Source organism: Grammomys surdaster, unplaced genomic scaffold (genome assembly GCF_004785775.1).
Source record: "Grammomys surdaster isolate TR1022 unplaced genomic scaffold, NIH_TR_1.0 146, whole genome shotgun sequence".
NCBI lineage: Eukaryota > Metazoa > Chordata > Mammalia > Rodentia > Muridae > Grammomys > Grammomys surdaster.
In genome coordinates this window covers 8,540,140-8,567,211 of record NW_021604604.1, presented here as the reverse complement: position 1 = coordinate 8,567,211, position 27,072 = coordinate 8,540,140, and the positions used below count along the sequence as shown (strand labels likewise).

General features: G+C 40.2%; 1 protein-coding gene across 2 annotated transcripts in view; it reads right to left on the bottom strand.

The window, feature by feature from the left end:
* The window catches only part of Cubn (cubilin), a 206,258-nt gene that overhangs the window by 120,494 nt on the left and 58,692 nt on the right, over nucleotides 1-27,072 (bottom strand). For both annotated transcript variants that reach the window (XM_028764871.1, XM_028764872.1), the window contains exons 27-28: nucleotides 26,326-26,513; nucleotides 6,797-6,947 (exon numbers count right to left, since the gene is read on the bottom strand). In XM_028764871.1, coding sequence (XP_028620704.1) covers nucleotides 6,797-6,947; nucleotides 26,326-26,513 — 339 coding nt within the window. The remainder of the gene's footprint in view (nucleotides 1-6,796; nucleotides 6,948-26,325; nucleotides 26,514-27,072) is intronic.

The window sequence follows — 27,072 nt, the reverse complement described above, 5'->3', positions numbered from 1 at the left end:
TGTGGTATTATACTTGTCACAGCTTAGCAGGAAGTACCACCCTGGAAGTAATTCCATCATCAGCTGAGAGGAAGGGCTCTCCCAGAGTGGGTGATGCACAGGCCAGTTTTATTGATTGGATCTTCACTGACCACAATTCATGAAATCACTTTTATCGCAAACACCATGAAGAAACATGGCTCAAGACAGACACGAAAGAGTGATCATGAAATAAAGGTCTCAAAATAATGCTCAAACATGAAAACCTAAATGATATGATTTCCACTCTGTAACTTTGAAGAAAGTATCAGGGAAAGAAAATGTGGCATTTATGTGTTAGACTTTGTCACAATGTTGTCTGTGTCACCAACAAGCTAGAGTGCTAGCTCTGTCTTGGTCTCTTTGTGTGGTTTCTGTATATTCTTATCTATGTATGTGTTTGCATGTATGTATATATGTGTATGTATGTGTGCATATGTGTATGGTTTTATTTTTTAATATATGTGTATAGATGTTTTGCCTGTAGGAATGTCTGTGTACCATGTGTAGGCCTGATACCTACAGAGGCCAGAGAGCACAGGTTGCTGTGAGATGCCAACGAGTGCTGGGAACTGAACCCGGGTTCTGCAAGAGCAGACAGTGCTCTTGATTCCTTCAGATGATTGTTTCTGTGTGCCTGTGAAAGACATCCCCAGTACCTATGCTACTATTACAAAACACCCACCTGTGCAAGCCACTACATTTCCTTATCTGCCTTTATATGTCCTAGAGCTCAAAATAAAAATCCATCTCTGGGGATCCAGGATGTACTATAGCAGAATTATGGAGTGCTTGTTCAGCATACCCAAAGCCTGAGATCCATCCCTAGCAACAGAGAGAACAATCTATCTATGGACTTTCCCTGGTGGCAGGAAAAATTATTACCTGTTTGCACTCGTCTTTTATCAGTTGGACACCATCCCTACCTTAATTTCTATCACATGCTTTGCTTAGTGGTTTTCAACCTTTTATTCCCTATTAGCCAGCCCCCTACAGAGCCTTTCAAGATATCTTCTAATTTTTTATTCATAGCATTTGATACGGAGATCTATTTTCTGTGCACTGCATGGACCTGTGCTATGCCACGATGCTTGCTATATTTTAAATACAAAGTTTTCTTTTTAAGACAGGGATCATAGCTGCTGTGAGTCATCCCTCTGCATCTACCCAGCCAATTCTCTAAGAAACGGACAGTATTGAAAACTTGAGTGCTCACAGAAACCCAAGCTTACAACTCTAAGTCACCAAAACAAATAGAAGTGTTGAATTGGAAGAAACTTTGTGGAAAGATCAACAGTAGCCACACACTATGGACTGTCCCAAAGAGATGAAGGAGGGTTGAAAAGAAACATGGCTGACACTGTAGAGGCTTCTGGCAAGCATTCCAAAGAGAAGCCCTTGGTGCAGGATTGAATGTCCAGTTAGCCAGGGAGGCATTATCTTTTGAACCCAGTCACTCCAGAAGGTCTTGAAAAATGTTTTAAAATTTTTTTGCAGACTAACTTCTAAAAACTCTGGAGTCACAGAAATCTCATTAACAACTAAAAAGAAAAGAGAATGGTGCGGCCCCCATCTGGGAGGATGATGTCATCTATCTCCCCAAAGAAAAGGCCATACTTTCCTTTGTGGAAGTCCATGGTGACATCACCTCCTGATCACATGCCACTTAGCTCTTCCCCTGCTGGGTCCCTTGCTGAAGTGCCCACTGCTGCCTTTGCAAATGTCACTCTCTGCTCACAAAGCTCTTTGACCTTGTTTGCATGCTATATTCCACTGCCAAGTGAGAGAAGAGCTGGGGGAGCCGCAGGGGAAGGGAGGAGGGGTGTGTGCAGCTGGCTAGGAGGCTCCTATTCACACAACTTATGGGAAGTTCTCTATACCCTTCAGCAGCCCAGACCAAGGCTCCCAGGATAGAATTCAGCTTCTGAACAATGCTGTCAATGCTGAATCCTGTGAACCGATTAGCCAGGCAGGGTGACTATGGCCATTTCTTTATTTCCAGGGTGGGATTCTCTTTGAAGATCTGCATAAAGGCATTGCAGTGTGGGCTTTAGTTTGCATCTACAGAGCCACTTTCAAAACAGACCCACAGAGAAAGCTCACTTGTAGATCCAGTTTCTCGAAGTAAAGATTTGTGCTGTTGACAAAATGACACTCTGGGTAAACGGATTTATTTATAGCTGAGCAAAATGAATGAAGTGTGTAGGGGCTCCTGAGCCACAGTGCTCAGGATATGACGTCACTGTCAGCTCCAGGCTCTGCAAGCAAGCGTTTGCTGAGCTCTTATAGTATCATGTGAAAAATGAGTCAGAGGAGAGAGGGCTTCATGTGATTGGATTCTGAGCAGAAACCCAGAGGGGGCAATGCAGAGACTCATCTTTCAATGTTATCTGCTGATGATGCACTGTATGCATTCATGTACACACAAACACATGTAAGAGTATCAGTTTTGCATGTGAAGACTGAGGGTCACATGCTGTAGAATGAAGCTCAGTCATGAATAGGCCCCACAAACCTTGGTAGTCCCACAGATTAGCTGGTAACCTTGTAGCAATCTTAGTACTTGTGAGAATTCTCTGTTATGCTCACAATGATGAAATGGGCTACCAACAACGCATTGCTTGAAACACAACCCTGTTGTTTAATGATGCATGACTATGTTTAGTGTGTATTTTTGTATTGCACCCTATATTTTAAGACCCACAATTTATTGTGCTTCTCCATCCTTGGGGATCCTTCCCCAGACCTGTTTGTATGAAGTGTAAAGGACATGCACAGAGGAAGACACTGTGGCCCCTATGAATTGAGTTTGTGTCTTATGGGGCCAGTTGTGGTAGTTACTGCTAGACTTTCTAGTCTCCTCGAGAGCTTTAACTTTTGATCTTGATTCTCTTGCTCCCCCTGATCCCTAGTATAATGGGGTCTTTTCTTTCCCTTCTCCTACTTGACAAGACAGCACCTGCTTATTTTTCAGGTTTTAGTTTAGAGGCTGCAATTTCATAGAAGACTTCCCCGCCTCCTGTCCGCCTGCACGCCCACCCCAATCCTATCCAGTTTCTTCCTGTGTGTTCCCTCATCTCTAATAAGATTTGATTTTGTATATTCATTTGCATGCTTAATGTCTTCCCTTTGCTACAGTGGAGATGGGAACTAAACCATTTCAGTGTCCCTAGGCATAGCATAGGACTCTCTCTGTGTCCCTAGGCATAGCATAGGACTCTCTCTGTGTCCCTAGTCATAGCATGCTATCTGGTACAGAAGCATTAAACCTGTAGCTTTAAGTCATAGCATAGGACTCTGTATCCCTAGGCATAGCATGCTATAGGGTACAGAAGCATTAAACCTGTAGCTTTAATAAACAGAAAAATGACAGCTTAGCCTTTACTTTTCTCCTAATAACTAATCAGGGTACCATTCCCAGAAGACCTTCTGCCAGAAGCTTACTCTGTTGACTCCTCCTCCTCTCAAGCCATCTCAATTTACATCAGTCAGATATAGAACATAAGATCTACTAACAGCATGGTGATAATATGCCATAGCAATTCATTTTGTATTGATTTACACTGCTCATGATCTCCTTCCAGAAGATTATTGTCAAGTACCAATTGCATACAGTAGTCATCACAGGGTTAATTTTTTTTCTAAGTTTTGTCCTAATTAGTAAAAAATTGTTGCATAACTCTGGCTCTGAACTTTGCAAATTTTCAGCAAATGGGGGAAAATTTTGCAATAGTAAACAGGAAAAGAGAACAGACAGAGGCTGTCTTTGACTCTCTTGAAAGAAGACATATTCCAAAAAGAAGTGAAAGAAAAATCTTGGCTCAACAAAACTTTAGAGCTTTCAACAGAGGGCTTGGTATATTGGCTAGAAGAAGGCAGTGATACAGTAAGTTGAGTGTAGTCAGTGATGACCATCCCATCAAGCAGGCTCTTTAGCATGGCCTCTAGCCAGAATGGCTAGAACAGCCTGGAGGGGAGGGAGAGTAGCCTCTTAAATAAAGAGATCAGCTACCACAAGTACTGCCAGCATCTCTTGATTCTTCCAATCTGACTGCAGGCCTGCATTGTTTACCACAGGATTGAAAGTGGCAATGGTCATACATGAACAATAGAATTCTATCTCTCAGGTTCTCATGTGTTTAAACTCCTAGACAATTTCTATGTGTAGCTAGGACTGAAGACCACTTTCTGAGGCCTTTGGCCCAAGACACTTCCTGTGCCTAGGCCCTTTAGATCTTTGAAGCAGAAAGCTGTCTCCTTCAAGGATCCTTGCTGCCATCCAGTTCCCATATAAACTTACTTATGACAGTATGTGATCTGAACTCCTTAGTGGATTTTCTGGGCTCTGGAACTTCTGTTTTCCTACAGTTTTATTCCACCAAGTGCAGTGCCATTTTGGGTTTCTCTGAAAACTGAGTTACATGTAATAGTAACCTTATTCTCCACAGAGAGAGTCTTAGAAATTCTAGTTGGTGTGCCTTACTACTCCATATTTACAAGATTTGCCAATGAGGGCTAAGGATATAACTCATCATTAGAGTACTTGCCTAGCATGTGTGAGGCCCTGACTTTGAATCCTAGGCACTGCAAAACTAAATACAAGATAAGGAGAACCTTAGTTGTTCTGTGGCTATAAACAACTGGCAAACACTGTTCTCAAGAGTATTCCCAGGCACCAATATTCTGGGCCAGTTTTCAAAATTTTCCTGTTTGCTCAGTCTTTTCAGATCATCTTTAGATTACTTAGAATCATAATATTGCTGAACAGCAGAACAGAACACTGGAAACACAATATACTGGGGAGAGAAACCAACCAAGCCCTTTTATTAAGTCAATTAATAAAGTATCTACTGTAAGTTTAAAACTCATAGGATGAAGAGGAACATCCAGAAATTTTACAAGATTGACCACTATATTTCATTTACTTTTGGGAATCGTAATCTGTATTTCAAAGTATCAGTACCCCTGTGGATTGCCACTTAATACTTAATTATAGGAAAGTCTACATTCAGGTTTTAACATAAAAATGTTCTCAGTCTACAGTGCACAATATCAGAAGAGCATCTAATGTTCTTATGGATAGAGACAATTCCTACCTTCAGATAATTGGAAGTGATAACCAATCAAGAAAAAATATATTTTGAAATTTTAATTTCATATGGAATACTTTTTGCTACTTTATAAAATAGGCTTTATGTTCAATGAGTTTGCCAACTGTTGGTTAGAAATATTTTGAGCATGTTTAAAGTAGGTTAGGTTAATAATGATATTTATTAAGTTAGACACATGACATGACTCTAGATATTTTCACCTTATAGTGGGTTCATTGGTATATAACTCCATCATAAATGGAGAGGCTTTTATCCTAATAAATAAGGGATTGGCAATTGAGAATTCACTGAGATTTACATGGAAGGGCTGTAATACCAATAAATCTCAAATCTCAGATGTTCATGTGCTTGCTTAAGTACCTCTGATTCATGTTCTCTCTCTCTCTCATGCACACACACACACACATCACTCTCTCCCTTGCACACATGTACACACACACACACACACATATCTTGTGCTGCCATGCTCTCTGTATCTATTTGGTTTTGTGTGCATGTTCATGCCAGGGATGTATATGCACTGTGCATCTGTAGGTAGAAGTCTGAGAACAATGATGATTATTGGTCCTTAGGGATTTCCCACCTTTTGTTTAATGCAAAGTCTCTCATTGATCTAGAACTCTGCCAAGTAGGATATCCTAGCAGGTCAGTGAGCACCAAGGTTCTGCTGGTCCTCACCTCCCATCTTTTCAATGCTGGCTTTATAGGAGCATGCTGTTGGGCATGGCTTGGCTTCAGTGATTTAACAAGATTCTCATAGTTGTAAGGCAAGCACTTTACCGACTGAGACATCTCACCAGCCTTTACCACTGATTTTAACAGGAGAATTGCAGTTTAGGTATCTGTGAGATTTCTGGTATACCACTGCAACTCTACCTCTCTATTTACTGACATTCACCATGAGTCCTAACACCATGTTTGACTTGTTGAGAACTGCTGTAGATGTAGGGTAGGTGCTAAGAATTTACGTTTCTGAAAAGTTTCTGTACTCCTGTTGTTATTGGAGGCCATATTTTAAAAACCATTGCTCTGGGACCATCAACATGTAGGTTGACCCATAGCAGATGAATTTTGAAGTCTCATGACTCTCATTAATAATGAGTTTTAGGGAAGTAATTATTTCCACCTGCACCAAAACCACTGGTTTGTAGATGGTCTTCAGTGTGTCCCTACTCTGTTTAGCAGATACAAGACACAACTCTGGATTCTTGCATCCAGTTCAAATGATCTGTTCCCGCTATTTCTCTCATCTGAGTCCTTTGTTTTCTCTTTGGCTTTTCTGACTCCCATTCTTTATACTGTCCTGATGATTCATTCTCTGACAAATGTCAAGGTGAGCCTTATGTCTCTTTCTGTTCTATGGCACCTGGGACACTCATATCTCACCACCATATAATGTGTCTGCTCTAAGGCAGATTTTCACTCTATCTGCTCAAGCAGTTACCCAAATCTCCTCTACTTCAACTTCATTTCTTCTCAGAACTCCAGCAAAATTTATCCCCTGGAATTGCACAGACATCTCTGTAAGTTCTCTACAGCCTAGCTCTAGGTGACTACTTTGTTTTCATTATTTGCTGATGCCACTGTTTCCAAGGGTGGAATTGGTAAAGAAATAATTATTGGCCAAATAACAATTATTAATACAATCAGATCAAGGAGGGGCTTACCATGGATGAACCATTGCATCTTAAATCCTTTCTCGCCATTACCAACCCCATCTGTATGGAACAGTACATGAAGTTTGGAGCCTGTTGTAGCCCCTGGTGGGGGGATATTTTTTCCACAGTATCGTCCCATCCGTTGCGGTCCATCATAGAGCTGAAATCAAAGAGAAATTTCCATGAGTAAAACACTTCACATGTTTCTTGTTTGTGTGTGTACATTTGTTTGTTTGTTTGTTTGTTTTTAAGGAAAATGATCTTTCTCTTTTCACTTAGGAAAAAGGAAAGACTAAAAATGTGGCCTTCTCAGGTGCCAGGCCATCAGATTATCTCTGCATCCCCCTGTTGCCCACCTAGATTACTTTATCCCAGTTACCTTAGAATGAGCTGCCTGTAATGACAAAATGGGAAATATCAGAAAATATGCACATAGACTTCCTGGACTATTGTTTTTTTCTTATGGTTGTTTTTTGTTTTTGTTTTCTTTTGTTTTGTTTTGTTTGAGAATCTCTCCATATACCCTTGGCTGTCCCAAAACTCACTCTGTAGACCAGGGCTGCCTTGACTATTTGCATCTATTATATTGCTAGTTCCTCAACTTAGAACTGACCTTAATACTTGCATGTAATTAAAATGGTATAAAAGCAAATAGGAGCAGGGGAGATGGGATAGGGATTTTCTAGGGAAGGGAAATGGGAAAAGGGGATGGCATCTGAAATGTGAATAAATAAAATATCCAATAAAAAAAGAAAAGAAAATCACTGTCTAAGCTAGCATGGCTTAACTTTATAGCAACTTGCCTGCCTCAGCTTTTCCTGTGCTAGGTTTACAAGGGTGAGCCACCAAGCCTAGTGAACTCTTAGCTCTTTACTTGTGCAGCCAGGCAGTCTGTCATATCCTCTCCCTTACTAGTGATACACACAGCATCCTCTTACCCCTATGACTGCAAGTTTCCTAAGGAAGCTACTCCTGGATTTCCTGTCCCTCGCTGTTAAGAGCAGAACACTCTGAAGGCAGGATTCCAATAGAGCTCCAGTGAATGCACACTTTGGTTTCTGCCATGAACGCACATACTTTAAGGACTTAATCTGTCTTACTTCTTCTGTATAGTTAGATAAAAATGTGAATCATATCAATCGCACATATCAGTCTCCTGCAGTAAAGGGTTTGGATCACTTTGAGGTCAACCTGTAGAGTGGGGACCTAGGTATTGTCTTATTCAAGCTCATAATAAATCTCAGATTTCTGAATGTTGACCTGTCTCACCAAATTCTCAAGCAGTTTCTCATCTTGCTATGGGGATGGTCATCAGAGACTTAAAATGAGAAGCAGAGTCCAATATGCTGTTGACAGCTTGGTACTAAATCCATGATTTTTAAGCAAATGGATCATTATAGAGTTCATTTTCCAGACTTATTACCTTACCCTTCTTGTTTCCATTTTGTAAATACTTTTGCTTAAAAACCTATATTTCTTATCAGATTTCTACCATACTACCTTCACTAGCTGGTTTTATGTCAACTTCACACAACCTGGAGACATTTGGGAAGATGAATCTTCAATTTTAAAATGCCCTTACCAGATTAGTTTCTGGGTAAGCCCATGGAACACTTTCTTAATTAATTACTGATGTGGGAGGTGGCCAGCTCACAGTGGGCAGTACAACACCTAGGCTGGTGGCCCTGGGTACTATTAGAAAGCAGGCTAAGAGATACACGAAAAGCAAGCCAATAAGAAGCACTCCTTTGTGGCTCCTGCTTCCTGTTCTTGCTTCCCGGTTCCTGCCTTGACTTCCATCAATGTTGGACTGTGATATGGAACTGTAAACTTAAAATGACTCTTTCCTTCCTGAGTTGCTTTTGGACATGGTGTTTTGTTGCAGTAATAAAATGTCTGATAACACTTCATGTTGACAGAAGCCAGGCAAAGGAGAGAGAATGAAAGAAAGAAAAAAAGGAGAAAAAAAAACAGAAAGAAACAAACAAAGAAAACAAACATAATAAGAAGTGACAAGAGCCAAAGTTCTTCCCTTGAATCTTGGGCTCCATCACCTTCTCAGGCTGGAGGTAGGAGCCAGATGAAGCCAGGCTACATCGTGACTGCTCTCAGAATGTGCTGTGAGTGCTCCCAGGCTGTACCAGGAGTGCTCTTGAATCACTACCTAATAGCAGATTGTTTTTCTCAGTTTCAAGGTTTTCATCAATTTTATTGTGTGAAGTCTACTTTGAAACTAAATATGAAAATAAATATACTGACACCAAATACTGAGTTAATAAGCAAGTCTTTTAGCTTACAGTCTCTAAACCCAAGAGATTCTAACTTTGGGTTGTGGTTTAGTGACCAAAGGTGAAATTACTTGATCTTCAACTTGCAAAACTTAAGGTAAACACCTTTGTGACCATAAGCACCCTCTACCTGATGGACTGTAGTAAGCACTGCACAGAAGCAAGCTGGGGACCATAGTCTGATTCTGAACAAGGTCATTATATATTATAATATATTATAGAGCATTCTTTTTCTCCCCAGCTCAACAAGGTTAAGAGCTGTGACATTTTAAATGATGTAGATGGTAATTTTTCCTCCTTCCAATGGGATCTTATCTACTAAAGAAGAGCCCCTAAGTGCCAGAAGCTAGTGGTCTGGAAAACCCCCAAATGCCAGAAGCCAGTGGTCTTAAAATAGTGCATTGTGTGTGGTACTGGGCAGGGTAGGTGGGCAAGGAAGATGGGTTTGTGGAAACACTGATGAATGATAACTAAATGTTATTATCCTTTGGGAAGAATGGAATGATGCATTACAATAAACATCAAGTGGACATATTTGAAAATGCTTAAATAAAATGTCAAATAAATTAATGAACTAATTACTTCACATCAATACTTCTTCTAGTAGAGAGGGGACAACTCACCCTGGTCCTTCAGTTTCATGTCCTATTAACATTTACAGTTAATTAAATCACATATTTTGTTTGTTTATCTTCACACCGATGGCTAATGTCACCTCCACAATTCATTCCCGGGTAAACTCCCCACACAAAAAGTAACAGTCATGTTTCAAAGTATACAAATACTGGTCACCGTGGAAACCAGTGGTGTCTTGCTGCTCCTGATTCTGTTTTCAGGGTAGAATGTTAACCACAGGACATTCCAGCAGTGACTCATAGGCACGACCAGAAAGCTTGCTGGTTTGGATCTGGTAAAACTACAATTTTTTCTGTTTTCAGCAAGCCTGAGATGTACTCCACAGAACCATCGAGAAGTTCTGAACTCATTTAAAGGAAACAAAAACTACATATGAGATTTTATCACCTTGAATATGAGTTCAGTTTGTGCCACTGCAAATTTTTAAAAATAAAATACTTGAAATGATTCTCACTTTGCCATGTTGGCCATCAAACACAGGTCAAATGTGATACTGTGTGTCATAAGGCCTTTTGTGTTCAATCTTGTCAGTTTGTCTCATAGGAGCCAAATTCATATATGATGTTTGTAGTTCCAGTGTCCCTCATCCTCACCCCAACAAAAACATCTCAGTCCTTCTCAGGACACACAGGAAAGGAGTTCACTTCCAAAAATTCTGGGCTACTTGGTTCCTGTGTGTTTGACAAACTGGTAGAAACACAGAAACCATTAGTAATGTCAGACTTCAATTCCAGTATGAAACTATTCACGGGCCCCTCTCAATATTAAGCAGATGAGATAAAACTAAAGACATATACAGTATGTCAGCAACTGACAAGAGTCAGATCAATTATTGTGATATCAAGGGTTCTTAAAATTTTGTCTGTTATTCTTATTGTGTTTGTATATGATATATGTGTAGGTATGCAAGTGAAACAGCATGCATGTGGAGGCCAAAGAGCAACCCTCAGAAATTTATTTTCTCTTTTCACCATGTGGGTTCTGGGGATTGAACTTAGTTCATCAGGTATGCACAGCAAGTGTATTTTACCTGATGAGCCATCTCACTGCCCCAATAAAATAGGTTTAGGTTTTGTTGTTGTTGTTGTTTTAATTTGTATCACTGCATATGTATATGTGAATGGTGTTTGTATGGCGTCCTGTGTTTATAAGTTCATATCTAGAAATCAGAAGGCAATGTTAAAGAATCAAGAATCAATTCTCCTCTCTATTATGGTACCTAGGAAACAAATACAAGTTTTCAGCCTTGCAGCACAAGTGCCTCTACTTGCTGAACCATCTCACTGGCCCTGGAGATTAAAGTACGCTGGCATTCAGACACAGTGGTACACACCTTTTATCCTGGCACTCAGGAGGCAGGTAGGTGGACCTCTATGAGTCTGAGGTTAGCCTGGTTGTCCTGAGTTCCAGGACAGTCAGGGCTATGTAGAGAGATCCTGTCTTTAAAAACCAACCAACCAACCAACCAACCAACCAACCAACCAACCAACCAATCAACCAACCACCAAACCAACCAATCAAAAAGTCCCCTGGCTTTATGTGAAAATCAGAGTCTTAGTGGAGACTTATGCAACATGTTTTCTGGCCTGGGCCCCAGCAGGTCCTCCCTTCACTAAACCCAAGAGCCATCAAGAACAGAAATGTGTATTTCAAGGGCTTCTACTTTGAGTTGTTTTATGATCCTCTTTTGAGACTTTGAAACTTTGTGACTATAATGAACAAAAATGGTAATTAACTGGTCTGTCACATGAGAGTAGATGAATAGACTGATACTTTCCTAAGTCTTTTAGGATGGGAATGTGCCAACTGAAACAGTCCTTTCTATTTCAGATTAACACAGACTTCATTCTTTATTTAGTACTTTTCTTTTCCTTTTCATTTTTTCTTTATAGATTCTGGTGTTCAAACCCAGAATCTTGCCACTGCTAGGCACCTACTGTACCACTGAGCCACAACCACAATCAAAAGTATTGTTTTTCTTATTTTCTTGAAGTGTGTCTAGAAGTAAACTTCATTTTCTCAGTCACAGAAGATTAGTTGTAAGACATGGGGGGCAAATTAAGCTTTTTTTGTATGATACCATTAAACTTGGGAAACTTTCATTTCATCCTATTATATAGAAAGCTTGGAAACATACAAAAAACCTGCTTCAGACATGAAGCATTTTTTATATGACTGAAGTAACTTAAAGAACTTAAAGAAGGCCCTTCAGGTGCAGTAAAGATTCCTCTATCTTTATAAAAATGGAAACTCTAGCCAATACAAGGAAGTTGATTAAGACCCTGGCCAGGAGTTCATAGACGGACTCTTCAGTGTCACTGATGGAAGCAAGCAAGTCACTTCCTTGTCAGGGCATTCACAGAACGTGGGGAGAGTTGGGCAGAGTCTAGCTACAGGAATTTGCTTAACACACTGTCTTGTAGAAATTACTTAACTTCTTGAATCGAACTCTCTTTATGAATCTGTAAGTTTGGTATCACATGGCACTACAGCCTTGTGGCAAATGAAAAAACCACATGGTGACAAGGTAGAGCGTGTTTGAAAAGTTCTTCTAACTTTTGGTTTGATATAAAGGGAACACTACCTTTTTTTTTTTCACTAAAGAAACCAGCCAGAAGTAGCCTTGTGCAATGAAATGTGTGTCTAGACAGCTGAGGCTGACTCATGTTTAACACTTTACAGAATGATCACTGGCTGAGCAGGCAGGGAAGAAATGAATCAAGCCTGGAGATGGAGACCCTTGCTTACTTACATGCATCCTGTTGCTGTGGTAACCTTGGTTTGAGTTGTGACTGTAGCTATCCCTGACATTCTGGGTGGAGAGCCAGATGCAAATCACCCTGATCGTGGGAAGGGAAATTAACTGTATGTGCAGGAGGTGAAGAAGTGTGGTCCATCCTGACAGAGGATAGTCCAACAGGAGAGAGGAATCAGAAGCTGCTGAGGCTAGCATGATGGGGTGAGAAGGGGCTGGGTGGGCTGACATGAATGTACTTTTCCTTATCTTAGTAACCTTTCTCTTCACTGTCCTTCAGTGCTACAGCTCCTGTTGCTTAAGCCCTGGAACTCAAGAGGGCAGGAGATGCTGAATTCTTGAAACACCTGTTTATTCCTCCCCTGAAAACCACAATTGTAGAATGCCTATGGTACTGACTCATTACCTTTCCAGGGCTGTAGATGAAGCCAGGGTATTGTGAAGGCTGGGAAGGAACCCCACATCCCAAGCACAAGAGTAATCCTTATGGATGCTGTTAAGTTTTACACACATTATCTTAGTAAGCACAAGACCTTTATAGGTCACTTTAAAATTTAAAGGATTTGAAATGTTTCTGTAATTCTGCCAAATAAAAATCAGAGTAGGACACTGATACAGAGTTGTCATTAAGAATAGGAAAAAAAAAACCCAGGGCGTAGGGAATATGTCATTAAACTGAAGAAGGTAAAGGAGCCAAATGTTGCTGAAGGCTGAGAATGCAGGATACACACTCGACAATGCTCCACCATGGCTCTGTGGGGTGCCTCTCCCCACTAAACATGCAGTCACTCATTCACAGAACACTGGCATCGGGGACTCACACATGTCCTCACTACAGGAAAAGCCAGGATGCCACGTGCTGTCAGGGTGGGGCAGGGCATATGAAATGCCCATCTACAGTCAGTGGTTACTCATAATGCCAGGCTTTGCATGCCAGCGACAGACCAGCAGATGACCACACTCTGAGTTATTTTGTATCACTTTGAATTAGAGGTTTATCTCAGGTCCAGATGGCACAGCGGCCTCTCTGTGGGCTGGCTGCTCTCCATCTGCTCTTGTTGCCTTTATGGTTTTAAGTCCTACTTTCTATGGATCACCTACATCAGAAGGCACAAAGGCTAAGTTTGTTTCTTTTTGTTGTGCTTTGTTTTATATTTTTAATCAGTGCATAACCATGGATGTAGGATAACATTTCATTATAAAGATGTTTATCTCAGAAAGGGCTCATAGCAGCCTGCACCGTGGCAATGGAGTGAGAACTTGGAAAGTAATGCACATAATAGATACACCTATAGGAAGATGTCATTATAGGGTAGAATGCATGGGATAATCTATGAATATTAAAATAAACATCAAAAGGAGAACAGGAAATTAATAACACTAAATATTAATAGAAGTGGTGTAATTCAATTTTTTTCTTTTCTAGGTTTTTCTGTTTTCTCAATCTCCTGCTATGACTATGTGTTCTTTTTTGATTAGATTAAATCTATTTTTAATACATTATCTCTGAAGAACTATTGACATCATAATATAAATATGTCTTGGCAATGTTTTCCCTATGTTAGAATTGCATACTCCTCTAGGATTCCAGCCACTCAACTGGCCCACTAATAATGTTCTGCTATTTCTGTATCTCTTTCTCTTTGCTCAGAATCAAACAGCAACATTTGTCTTAAAAAGTTATTACAGAAAGTAATCTGTTTCAGCATTATTTTCAAGCCATTTTAATCCCGAGTATATCCTTTTTCATGCTATTATTAATTATTCTAATTCTTTATAAAAATAATGTCTTTAGAACTCCAGGGACTTCTATAAATATTGGATTTTATGATCACTGATGGAACAGTGAATGCCTAGTCCTTCCTCAGGGAAAAGGGGAAGACTTTTAGAGCCAAGAACACTCTCCTGTGGATACATAAGTGGTTAGTTCCCTAAGCTGCAGCCTTCAATTGTCTTGCCAGAGTGAAATACTAAGTTCTTTAAGTACATATTATTGTGTCTTCCAATGGCCTGAGCATCTGCTGCAGACGGACTCTGGGACAGAGAAAAGCCCAGTTCATAGAACAAAATAAAATCATGGAACCTTGAGCCTTAGAGATCTATAGTGCTTGCACCTGCCTCTTCCTCCAGGTTGCCAAAATAAAGAGTAAACCTGCTAAGTAATTACTAAAATGAAATTGTTTTCTCATGTTTTTAATATGCAAAATAAAAGCAGAGGGGAGCTGTGAAGAGTGGCTCACAAGATAGATCAAAATGGATATGAAAATACAGTGATTGCTTTGCAAGCCAACTTAAGCGCTGCAATTGGAAGTCTTTCCCATTTAAAAAATTAAACCATAATTCACAACTAGAATTCATAATATTTGATACTTAACCTTGTGACCAGCATTTCCTCCTTGTACAGTGTGCCTGCAGGCATGGTCCTCCCTGTGCAGTGTGCCTGCAGGCATGGTCCTCCCTGTGCAGTGTGCCTGTACCCATGGTCCTCCCTGTGCAGTATACCTGCTCTCATGGTCCTCCCTGCTCTGTGTGCTTGCACTCACCGTCCTCCCTGTGCAGTGTGCCTGCTCTCATGGTCCTCCCTGCTCTGTCTGCTTGCACTCACCGTCCTCCCAGTGCAGTGTTCCTGCAGGCATGAGAGCAGATGCCTCTGTACTTTCCTGCTTTGGCTTAAGTGTGGAAGAAAGAGAGGTAGGAAGTGTTGTGGGAAATAATTTCCAGCTTTGTGCATGTAAAGGGATTTTTAAGTGTCTTAAAGGTAGTTTGGGAAATTGTGATAGGTTTTGTTCTTACTCATCTGTATCCCATGCTTCAAATCTGAGAGGAGAAACCAGAGCTCTTTTGAACCAAGGGATGGCTGGATGTCTTTCGAAGGCTGGCGCCTCTGCGTCATAATGTACAGCAAACTAATCAATTGAAAATCTTCATTGTGAGGATGGTCATAAAAAGGCAGCTTTTTCCTTTTCTCCCAAGGATAGGGATCTTAGGTAGCCAGTCTAGTCATAAATGAATCCTCCTGCCTCAACCGCTAAAGTGCTGGGATTGTGTGTGTGTGTATGTGTGTATGTGTGTATCCCACCACTCCCTGTCTGAAAAGAATTTTGATTGCCTTAAAATAAAGAGCTCATGTATTTTTATAATTTAAAAAAATCACATTTTACCAGACAATTTTGGAGTCAATATTTGGTCTAAGATGCATCCTGGACTGTTTAATGACATAAGAGAGTTCAGCTTCATGGCTATACTTTTCAAAGTTCTGAATGTAGATCATCCTAGCAGAAAGCTACACTCTACCAGCTGGTGTGGAGACAAAACTGAACGTCTGGACTACAGTGTGCATTCATTTGTGAGTAGCAGCTATCAGCAGGCTGCTAAAGTTCTGAGAGCCAACTTCCTCTAAAAGACAGTTCCAGGAAGCGTGACTCATCTGCTCATCTGTTCAGGAAGTGAGCAAGGAGGAGCATCCTGATCAAAGAGTCCAACCCACTGTGACTCTCACACACACAGAACTCTTTTGCTTCTCTGCTTTGTTCTAACCAGGAAGGGAGGTTTTAATGATCAGGCTGCTCAGATTCAGACACAGGAGCTCTGTGGCTTTTGGAAGAAGGCTGAGAGGCAGAAGGAAGGAGTTCTGGTGTCCACAGATGGGGAGGGACATTCTGTGCACAACTCTGTTAATCATAGTGAGGAAAACTTTTGTTGACTACAGCTTGGGGGGTGGGTACGCATTCATCTGTGGAGGGGGTCTTTTTCGAGCATGTGGGTCTAAGCACACATGCATGCTGCTGTGTGCAGGCCAGAGATCAACACTGGGTATCAATTGCTCTCTACTCTATTTAAGACAAAATACTCTATTTTAGACAAAGTTTCTCCCCAATTTAACTGGATCTGCCCAGGTTCGCTGACCAGATCCAGGGATCCTCCTGTTTCCACACCCCTACCCTCAGTGCTGGGGTTACAGAGATGTGAGGTGTTACTATCACACCCAGCTCTTTACAGAGGAGGCTGAACACAGGTCCCCATGCTTGTGTGACAAGTGCTTTAGTAACTGAAACAACTCCCCAGGTCCCAAATATAGCTTTTGACTTAGTACAAAAGGCTCTAGGGGTCGAACAGTAATATGTGAGATTCTGTTCATGATAGAACAATAATGCACTTTTTATGGGCACATGTCCTTTGCTGGGCATTAGTGGGGTTTAAAATGCCTAGCAACTCTGTAATGAAGTCTGTCCTGCCATCTCCACTCTGAAGCTCTACAAACTGAGGTGTGTGCAGGTGTAATTCCTGCAGAATCATGGACTGCATCAACTATTCAAGGAAAAATGTTATGGTTTCCTTAAAATTTTCTTTCTAAAAATAAAAAAAAAATGTTACGTTGTAGTGAATACTCATTCTCTGTTAGGGGATTATAGCGAATCACAGAACAATTTTTTAAAGCGGTAATAACAGTTTGCAAACTTTGGATGTGTCAGTGGAACCTATCCTTCATTCCGTTTCCTTACAGAGCTTCAGTTAACTCAGAGGGTTAGAATATGGGTGTTGTCATTTCTCTTTTATAAATTGTGGAAGGTGCAAAGATGTATTAAGGAAGCTGGCTGCAGACAGACAGCAAAAGGAAAAGGAAGAATCCTGATGAAGGGACCACTAATTCCCTCCGCCTACAGGATGAACACACTTTGAATTCCTGTGTCTGGTTCAGGGGCTTGGCTTTGATTAGTACCACTAACAGCAGTTAGCATTTGTTTGCTGTGTGCTAGGCTCATTCTCCTTCTTTGTGCTTATTAGCTCATTTACTTTGATTGTTCCATTTTACTGAGGGAAATGACGCACACAGACTGAACAACCCACCCAAAGTTATTCGAGCTTAGATTTAAATCCAGGCTCACTGGCTCTGGAATCTCCATTCTGAAACACATTCTACTGAGCAGCATAGAAAGGACTGAGCAGGTCTGCAATGGAGCCCAATGCCTATAGGGAACTTCCGACCCAGGAATATTTGAGGAACAGTAAGCTTTATTCTTACCATCCAACAGCTATCAGCAGGCTCAACTGACTTAATTAAAGCCCACTTGAACAGATCTGACACTAGTAAGGGACACTTCACCAGCACAAGAAAGAATCATTTCCAATGACATTTTTCATGGAGAAATAAAGAAGACTACTAATAGATTTAAACCAGAATTTCTGGATACTGAGACATTACACTGTTCTAGAGCCCTGCATGGAAGCAGTTATGTGGTCATGTGACCAGCAGTTATGTGCAAATACAAACATCCTTTTTCACTTCTCTTATTGGAGACGTTATGAAAAAAAAAACTTTAACTGGAAAAAACTTTTCTCTTTAAACAGATTCCAAGAGAGAAAGAGAAGACAAATCCTAACTAGAGCTGCATATGTGGAGTACGGGGACATGGAAGTCAGAGGCCACCCACAGTGAACTGTGGGAGCTGCTGAAGAGCCTAGCTCTCTGCCTGAGGGAAGAAGACAGATCTCACTGGGCTGAGCTGCTGGTCACAGATGGCATTTTCAAGAGAGGGATACTGTAATATGGGTGAAAACCAACTTCCTCACATGTTCTGAGAAGATGTGGAACGACAAAGGATAACTGTTAAGCTCTCTCCAGGAGTATGGAAGAAGAGTCAAGAAAGGAATTCTAGAATGTTCTTAAAATTCCTCATTTTGAACTTTCTTTCTCCACAGCAATGCAAGGCTTGGCCCCATCTCTTCCGCTTTCTACATCAAGCCCATTAATGGATCTCCATATTATCTGAGTAACCAGAATCATCTTTAAAATATATGGATATGAAAACAACATGGTGGTCCTTGCCTACAGTCCCAACACTTATCAGGCAGAGACAAGTAAATTAGAAGTTCAAGGCCAACCTGGCTCAATATCCCAGTCTAAGAAAGACAAACAAACCAAATCAAAAAAATCCACACATATTCATGTAAGGGAAAGTGTCTATTTGATCATGGTATTTCTTTGATCTGGCCCTTGAGAGACTTACTGTTTTGAAAAATAACACTAAAATTCCTGACCTTCTTACTGATACCCTGGAGATTCCTTGTGATCTACCTTCAGGGCTGCAGACTCAGTTTCCCCTTGTCAATTCTCAACTTTTCTGATGTCTAGATACCATTCTTCCTTGGGTTTGCATGCACTGGTCATCAGAGAAGCTTGATTGTTTTCCTGTCTGATGTCTTCAAGGCACCTGTCAGCTTCCCCTCTCAACAGATAAACAGCCCATGGTAGAATCTTCATTGTGTGATATGCTAGCATCTGTTTCACCTATTATGACATGAAAAACTAATGATAAACAGTTAATTTCCACAGTCTAGGTTCCTAAAATATACTCTACTCTCTGGATGGTGAATAGTAGGCCAGTGATAGCTTCAAAAAGTAAATAACCAGCCCTCCTAAGTTGTGTTTAACTCAGCATTTCCCTCATTCAGATGGATGTTTGTAAATCATCCATCAATTTCTGTGGCCTATAGTAATGTGGTTACCCTGAACAGACTTCCCTGTTGTCTGTGTTCATGAATCATCATATGGAAAGCTAAGAATATGTGTTATGACTCTGATGTGACTGAGCAATGAATTTGCATGAAGCATCAGCAAATGTGTATGAGTTCTCCACAAAACCCAGCTAGCATTATGTTGGGTGACTTGGGTGACTACAATACCATGTGGTCCACAGCTGTGGGATTGGAAATAGCTCAGGACATAGACAAAGGGAGTGTGATGCCAAACTGGAGAATTCAGGGACATTGGTGATGGGTTTGTTAATCCATTTCTTATTTGAAATGCATTATTTTGTAATTGAAAGTTTCTATAGTATAGTGATTGTTTCACACCTAAAAAGAGGATGTGAGAGTAAAATATATAATGATACAAACATCTGGTGAGCAGGATGACATCAGGAAGGGTTTGGCAAGAGATGAAATAGATTTTAAACACTGGAAGGAAATGCATTTGGCAGAAGGCACTGACATAATCAGGAAGAATTTGAAACTTCCTTAAGTTGAAAAAGGAAAAGGACAGAAAGGGAGGAAAGGATGGATGGACGAGTGTGCTGGCTACATCAACTTGATTCAAGCTAGAGTCATCTGAAAGGAGGAAAACCTCAATTGAGAAAATGTCTCCTTAAGATCTGGCTGTAAGGCATTTTCTTAATTAGTGACTGATGGGAGAGAGTCCATCCCATTGTGGGTGGATCCATCCCTAAAGTGGGTTTGGCCTAATGATGCTTGTATTCTAATGCTCATTTGGGTCCCCCCAAACTGTTTGCAGGAAAGAAGCTACCTCTGTACTATGGGAAAGTAGGTATACTGGGTGTACTAGCTGGTTTTGTGTGTCAACTTGACACAAGACAGAGTTATCACAGAGAAAGGAGTCCCCCTTGAGGAAATGCCTCCATGAGATTCAGCTGTAAGACATTTTCTCAATTAGTGATCAAGGGGGGAGGGCTTATTGTGGGTGGTGCCGTCCCTGAGCTAGTAGTCTTGGATTCTTTAAGAAGGCAAGCTGAGCAAGCCAGGGGAAGGAAGCCAGTAAGCAGTACCCCTCCATGGGCTTGGCATCAGCTCCTGCCTTCAAGTTCCTACCCTGTGTGAGTTCCAGTCTTGACTTCCTTAGGTGATGAACAGCAATGTGGAAATATAAGCTAAATAAACCTTTCCCTCCCCATCTTGCTTCTTGGTCATTATGTTTTTTGCAGGAATAGAAGTCCTGACTAAGATAATAAAATTCATTTTAAAAAGAAATATTTATTGTACACAAAGGTAAGCACTAAGATAACTATCAGAACACTTGGAACTTTTCAACAGAGTTTTGAAATGAAGATATTACCATCAGTAACGACTGCAGTATGCTACAGACAGTGGCCTCTAGTGCTGCCCAAAGGCTTGTTGGGCCTTGCTCTGCTAGAACCCTCCTGGGTTCTGATGAAGTCTGAGATAGAGTCTTAGAAAATGCTTTTCTATCTAATAAGATTCCTAGTTTATTTTAGATTGCAGCTAGATTTAATAGCCAGTGTTAAATGTTATATTTTTAAATCAGTAGAGACAAAATTTGAAAGTTCTATCATCTATCATTCATCTATCTATCTATCTATCTATCTATCTATCTATCTATCTATCTATCTTTCATCTATCTATATATGTGTGTATGTCACATGTGTGGGTACTCTGGGCACACCTGAGGTGGCTAAAAGAAAATATCTGGTGTCCTTTATCATTCTCTGCTTTTATTTATTTTTATTTTTATTTTTTGCCAGAGTCTCTCTTTGAACCTGAGGTTCACATTTTTCTTAGCTAGTCCAGAAGCCAGCAAATCCCAGCAATCTGCCCCAGCAAGCCTTCCATCTCTTCTTCCCATGGGGTTACAGGTATCCTGTGGAATCTGAACAACTCTGGACCTCATGTTCGTGCCACATGTGCTTTTAACCACCAAGCCAACTCTCTATTCCTAGACTGCAGTCTTTATAAAGGAAAAATGTCAACACCACATGGGTGCATTCAAATCATCTGTAGAAATTGTAATTAGAAGACCAATCAACCATGTGGGCCCCTGTTAGATGTCATGTTTCCCCCAAACAATAGATTTTGTTGAATTATTTCCATGGTTATTTCTCAGAAATGAGAAGTGCTATTGTGGATTCACTGTAATGCTGTAAAAGGGGCAGCTGTTGTAGAAGTGACCAAATGCTCAGGCCAAGTGGTAAACTGCCTGTAAGGACTGAGACAGTTGAGCATGTCAGCCATGAACCTATAATTTGGGTGACTCAGATTTCAAAGTGAGACAGAAGACAATCTATCTCAATATAGGTCAAGAAAGAAACTTTTAAAAGATCTTTTTAAAGGAGAGGGATAGAAAAAAGGAAATGAAAGTTCCCGATAAGAGATAGATTATTAAAAAGTAAATTATGCTATGAATCAGAAGTGACATGGGAGTAGAAGAGTAACAAAGAGGAAACTTCTGAAGGAAAGAAGCAATCTGTGACGCTCTCTGACTATCCTATTAGGATGTGTACAAATCTGCTAAACTTTGGAGTTTAATGTAACTAGGAAAAGGTTTCTAATTTTTAAAGCAATGATTGATGTAAGAAGAGGACTGAGTTGGTGGTGGATACCTTCAGATAAAGAAAAACTTGACACAGTGAAGGTGGATGAGAGTTTGATCCTGATATTGGAGGAAGAGACATAGAATTTCAATTTAGGAGATAGATAGGCTAGCTACTTGAATTGAATCTTTTCAGGAATGAGTGAACTCTATTGTGCAGTAGGTACTCACACAGAAAGAACGGCATCTTGGTGACTGTTTGGTTGTTGTAAAATATTTTAGAATGACAGAAAAATCATGACCCTGATGGGAGCTTTGGCTGGTCTTACAGACACCATATATGAGGAGGACTGAGCATACCACAGGGGTTGTCCTACATAAGCCAGCTAGATCTTCACCTTTGCTGCTACTTTTAAAACATTGAACTCCCGATATTCAAGCTTAAGGTTAGTGTCCCATGCACAGTCATGGCATCAGTGTTCATGGTGAAGCTGTAATGACAAGGAGATAGAACCTCTATGGAGCTTCTGAAGAAAAGGCTAGATGGAAACAGCTATGGAGAAGCAACAGAGTTTCACAAGAGGAGAAGGGGCAGAGATTTCACTCCTGGGCCTTTCCTGGGTTCTCAGCCTCCCCTGTGTGGCCCATGCCTCTCACAACAGCAATCCAACAGCAAACGCTAATGTGCTACCGTGCACTGACTATAAAGCAGTAAAGTAAGTGCTAGGAGAACCACCCTAGTTGTATAGGCAATGTCTTTCGGTCAGTAAAATATACAAAAGTTCTGTTCTAACATTTCATAAATGGGTGAGAGTGCCATGAATTTCAGCTAGAATTCTAAATTAGACACTGAAAGGAATTTTAGGATATACAAGAATTCGTGATTACAGTAGAAGACTATTTCTGTGCGGAGTCCATGGGAAAACAGTGCAATGCCTCTTGACAACAGCATCACAAGCATAGATGTGAGGGAGCCAGGAGCATTCCCTCGTGATATCTGTGAAGGTGGCAGAAAGTTATGACATGCCATCTATGATGTGTGAAGAAGTGTCACTGCCAAGGGCACAGTGCCTGGTGTTCAGCCCGCCTGAGTCTTTGTATATTATGTTTAGCGGTGAGAAGCCCACATCTACAAGCTTTTCTCACCCATAAAATGATGACGCTGTTTCTTGTAGCTATAATATATGCTTAGTAAGTACTAATTACTATTATTTCCTGGATGTTTAAATGGCAATATTCCACAAATAGTCAACAATAGATTCATTTAAACTAAAACCATTGTAGGAGAATATTTTAAACAGGTCCCATCCTGTGTGTGTTTTTTTTTTATCAATTATCTTTGAAGAAGTTATATGCCCATTCATAACAGATCATGAACAACATCCTAAAGAGCCATTTGGCTCCTGCTAATCCCCAGCATGGCCCTGCTCAATCATGTTAATCTTCCAATGAACTGTCTCCATCCTTCCCTCCCTCTCTTGACCCCTCTGATGGCTATCTCTTTCACCTTCCACAACCCTCTCTTTGTTTCGCTGAGACAACCCCTTTCTTTGGCTTCTTTTTCTTACTCACATGCCCCTGTTGACCTAACACCTGCCACTGGGTTTACACATGGGGTCACTTCTGCCTGTAGCCTCAGTCACCTAGTAGAAGTGTTCTTTAAGTGGAAACTTAGGACAATTATGAAGACAAAAGAGTGAGATCAAGTTGGGAAACAGAATGAACCCTTGACACCGACTTCACATAGCTGCACAAGCAGTGCCCAACTTCTCTAAACAAGCAACCAATACCCACACTGAGATGCTATTTCTAAGCCCAATGAGTTTTGTTTTAGCCAGAGGATAAAGCAATAAAGGGTAGGTTTGTTTCCCAGTGAGGTGTGGGCTGGACCTAATCCAGTCTTTTTATAGTTTCAGTTTTATTAATTCAAAATAATTAATTTCTGGCTCCAGTAATTGTCACTCATTGGGGAATTGGCTAAGTTACTTGAAGGAAAGGAGGAAAAAACCTTTTAGCTAGAAGTTAGTAAAATAATGGAAGCTGGAGTTTTTATGCTTGTACTTTTTTTTTTCTCCTTAAATGGTTGCGTTTTGAAATTTTCCATCATAGACCAGCCTCTGCGGCTACACTCTGGTCTTGCCCTTTGGCTTATAGCAATGGAAAAATATCTCTTCCCTCTGGCAATCATGTCATTCCTTGGAAGGCTTTTCTGAACTTCTGGTTCTCATTCTGTACTTGGGCTTTCACCATCAGTATTGCACAAGAGAAGTGGCATGCCTGGGACACGGCAGGCACGCCATCACAAGGGGCCTCTGAGGAGCTGTCTTGTAGCTGTTGCAGCAAGTGTTCTTATGTGAGTTTTTAAGCACCTCTCAAAATGACCTGAAGAGATTTTTGGGAGCATTGCACTCTCAGGCCAATCCAAAGAAGTGTATCTCCTGGAAGTGTTTCCTCTCACTTCCTCCCTACTCTTTCTCCCAAGTAAAGACCAGTCCAGTCCCTTCCTCTTCTTATTAGCTCTCCTCAGGGAACTGTCTCAGATCCCAACTATGTGTTGGTTACACATCCAACACTTTGCATCTGTCCCATGTTGTGGTTTGTGACCAAAGCAGTAGGACAATACTGAATGTGTAGGCATTTACAGAAAGATTTGCACCAAACTCAGTTCTTTTTCATTAATTAACAGCAATTATTAGACTACAGCTGAAATATAACTGTGACAATTCACCCTCAGTTTCTCAGACTTGTGCCATGCCTCAGTGGAAAGTGAGGACCTGGTGAAAGTTAACAGCAGACAGCTGGCACTCTGAGAAGTCAGGAGTCCAGGTGCCTGGAAGTCCACGATGACGAGAGTCCTAACTGGTAAAACTTGCTATTTAAACCATCAGCAAAATCTCCTCTGTGAAGAAAAGTGTAATTCAGTTATGTAATAGAAAAGGCAGTTCCTGAGCTCATGGATGCCTCTGACTTGAGGGGAAGAGGACCTTAGAACAATTTTTAAGTTAGCCATAGTGATACACACCTATTTCCCCAATATTTGGGAGGTGAAGGGAACAAAAACAGGCTCTCAAGGGCAACCTCAGCTACATAGCAAGTTTGAGGCTAACCTGACCTACAACAGGAGACCCTATTTCCAAATCCAAACCATGAAAGTCAAGCAATAACAGACAGCACTCCAACTTCATGCTTGTAAATGCTTCATGCTTCCAATATGTAGTACATCTTCTTCTCTTAGGGCAACTAGTATCTATAGCTTTCTGATGTGTGAATACTATTTCTGCATGCTGTTGCTTCCACATATAAACAAAGAGATGCTTATGTTAACTTGATTGCTCTCTCTCTCTCTCTCTCTCTCTCTCTCTCTCTCTCTCTCTCTCTCTGTCTCTCTATTGAGACAGAATTTTATTATTTCCCAGGTTGGCCTCAGGCTAACAATACTCCTGCCTCAGCCTCTGAGATTACAGATATTCATCACCATGACTGGCTAAAGTTTTTGATGATTTCTATTGTTGTGGTGATGGTTGTTAACCCAAGAGAACTTTTCCCCAAACGAAAGGATATCCTTATATTCTTGACTTCAAGCAAAAATCTCTCAAAGAAAAGATGTTCTGTCTTCTTTGCATCGAAAGCCAATGAAGTACTTAGAAAAGGCACAGTGATCTCACACAACAGTGTAATCACATAAGTCTTTTAGGAAAATTGGTGCAAGAGAGTTAAGGAAAGTGTGCAAGAGATTGTTTTCCTAGGGATATGGCTTCAGCTAACAAGTGTTGCTGCTGTAAATCTTTGCAAGGGAGATTTCTAAACAACACAAATCATAGGGGTTTTTGTTTTTGTTTTTTTGCAACAGGTATTAAACTTGAGGACTTTGAACATTCTGGACAAGCACTCTGACATTTAGCTACATCCTCACTAATAATCTTAAAAATACAACACTAAGTCATTGTTACATAGTTGGTGGAAGACCATTAAAGAAATGACCTATGTAGTTGGAGTTGGCCCTCTACACTTCAAAAAACATTGCTAATGAAAGCATCAGATGTGGACAGAGTAGTATCATATTTTAACAGCACAGAGATAAATGAAAGAAATACGTCAGCTGACTCCAAGAGTGATGTCATTAATTACGGAAAATAGATGTCACATATATGTCAATTGTTCAACTTAGATTGTTGTATGATACATGAGAATATAAACTAAAATCTAAACTAATATTCACATGAGTGATTATTAATATTAAACTAAATAAAATAAATTTCTTAATTTTGAAAATCTATAATCCTAAAAGTTGCATATACAAGTCATCAGAACAACTTTCTTAAGTGCAATTTCCCATGACAATAATAGTCTACATTGCCTCACTATTAAATTCCACATTTAATAGTAAAGTACCTTTTATTGACTAGGATTACATAAAGAAACTTGAATAAATGTTACATGTTAGACATATAGATGAATAAAATGTCTACTTCACAAAAGGAAAATTGTTTCAAATTTACTTGAATTTTAAAATATAAAAACAACACTTAGTATCTGGAAAATTAAGTCCTGAGCATATTCAAACATTTTCTCTTATGCACAGAGATCAAACATAAAAGTAACTAACAAGATAATTTAAGTTAAGGTTAAAATGGTGCAATGAGAGACATGAAGCATGCCCATTCATATAACAGTGCTATACTTCAGACAGACAGGGCAGGGCTAAGGATTTGATCCTGAGAAGGATGAAGGACTGCTAGCATAGTCTTATTTTCTTGATAGGAACATCGAATTACTTATTGAGCTTCAGGACACTTACCTCTAAGTAATCTGTGGAGCAGTTTATGTAATTTTCTACATCAAATCCCAGAAATGTGTAGTTCACAGTGTTGCCTGTTGTTGCTTGGATGGTCCAGTTACATCTTTGGTCCTTATCATAGGGATTTGGATAATTTATGCTCTCCAAGATGCCAGAGGTTTTATTCACTATTACCACATTGTCACATGCTGGGGGAAAAAAGCCATAAGTGGTAAGAACTCCCACCTATACCATAATGTCTCTGAGATGCATGCAAAATTCCTTTTTAAAAGACATCTAGATTTTTCTACTTTCCCCTTTAGATTAATAAACATATAGGCATACATGACATGTCATTTGTATGCTGAGGAGTCTCCAGTTTCAATAATGTAAAGTAATAAGTGAATTTAGTTAGGCATTGAAGTGTCATAAAAAGCTACACTAAAATAGATATCTGATTCCTCTATATTAGTGGACAAACAATTTGGCTTTACTTCCATCTCTCTGCTAAAATTAGAGATGTGTAGTGAGCAATCTATGCTTCTGTTTTCAAACTCTTCATATTTTGGATAAATGAATATTCTAATATTGGAACACAGTCATTTAGAATGTAAGTCTTTGTGAATGCCACATGAGTAACAGAACGCATAACTGTCACCATGAGTCCTCAATAAAGGCTCCCTTATTCCTCAAGTTACTCATCATGAAGTTCTGAGAGAACAGAGGGAACACAAAATGGAGAAAAAAGAAATAAAATCCTTCAATTTT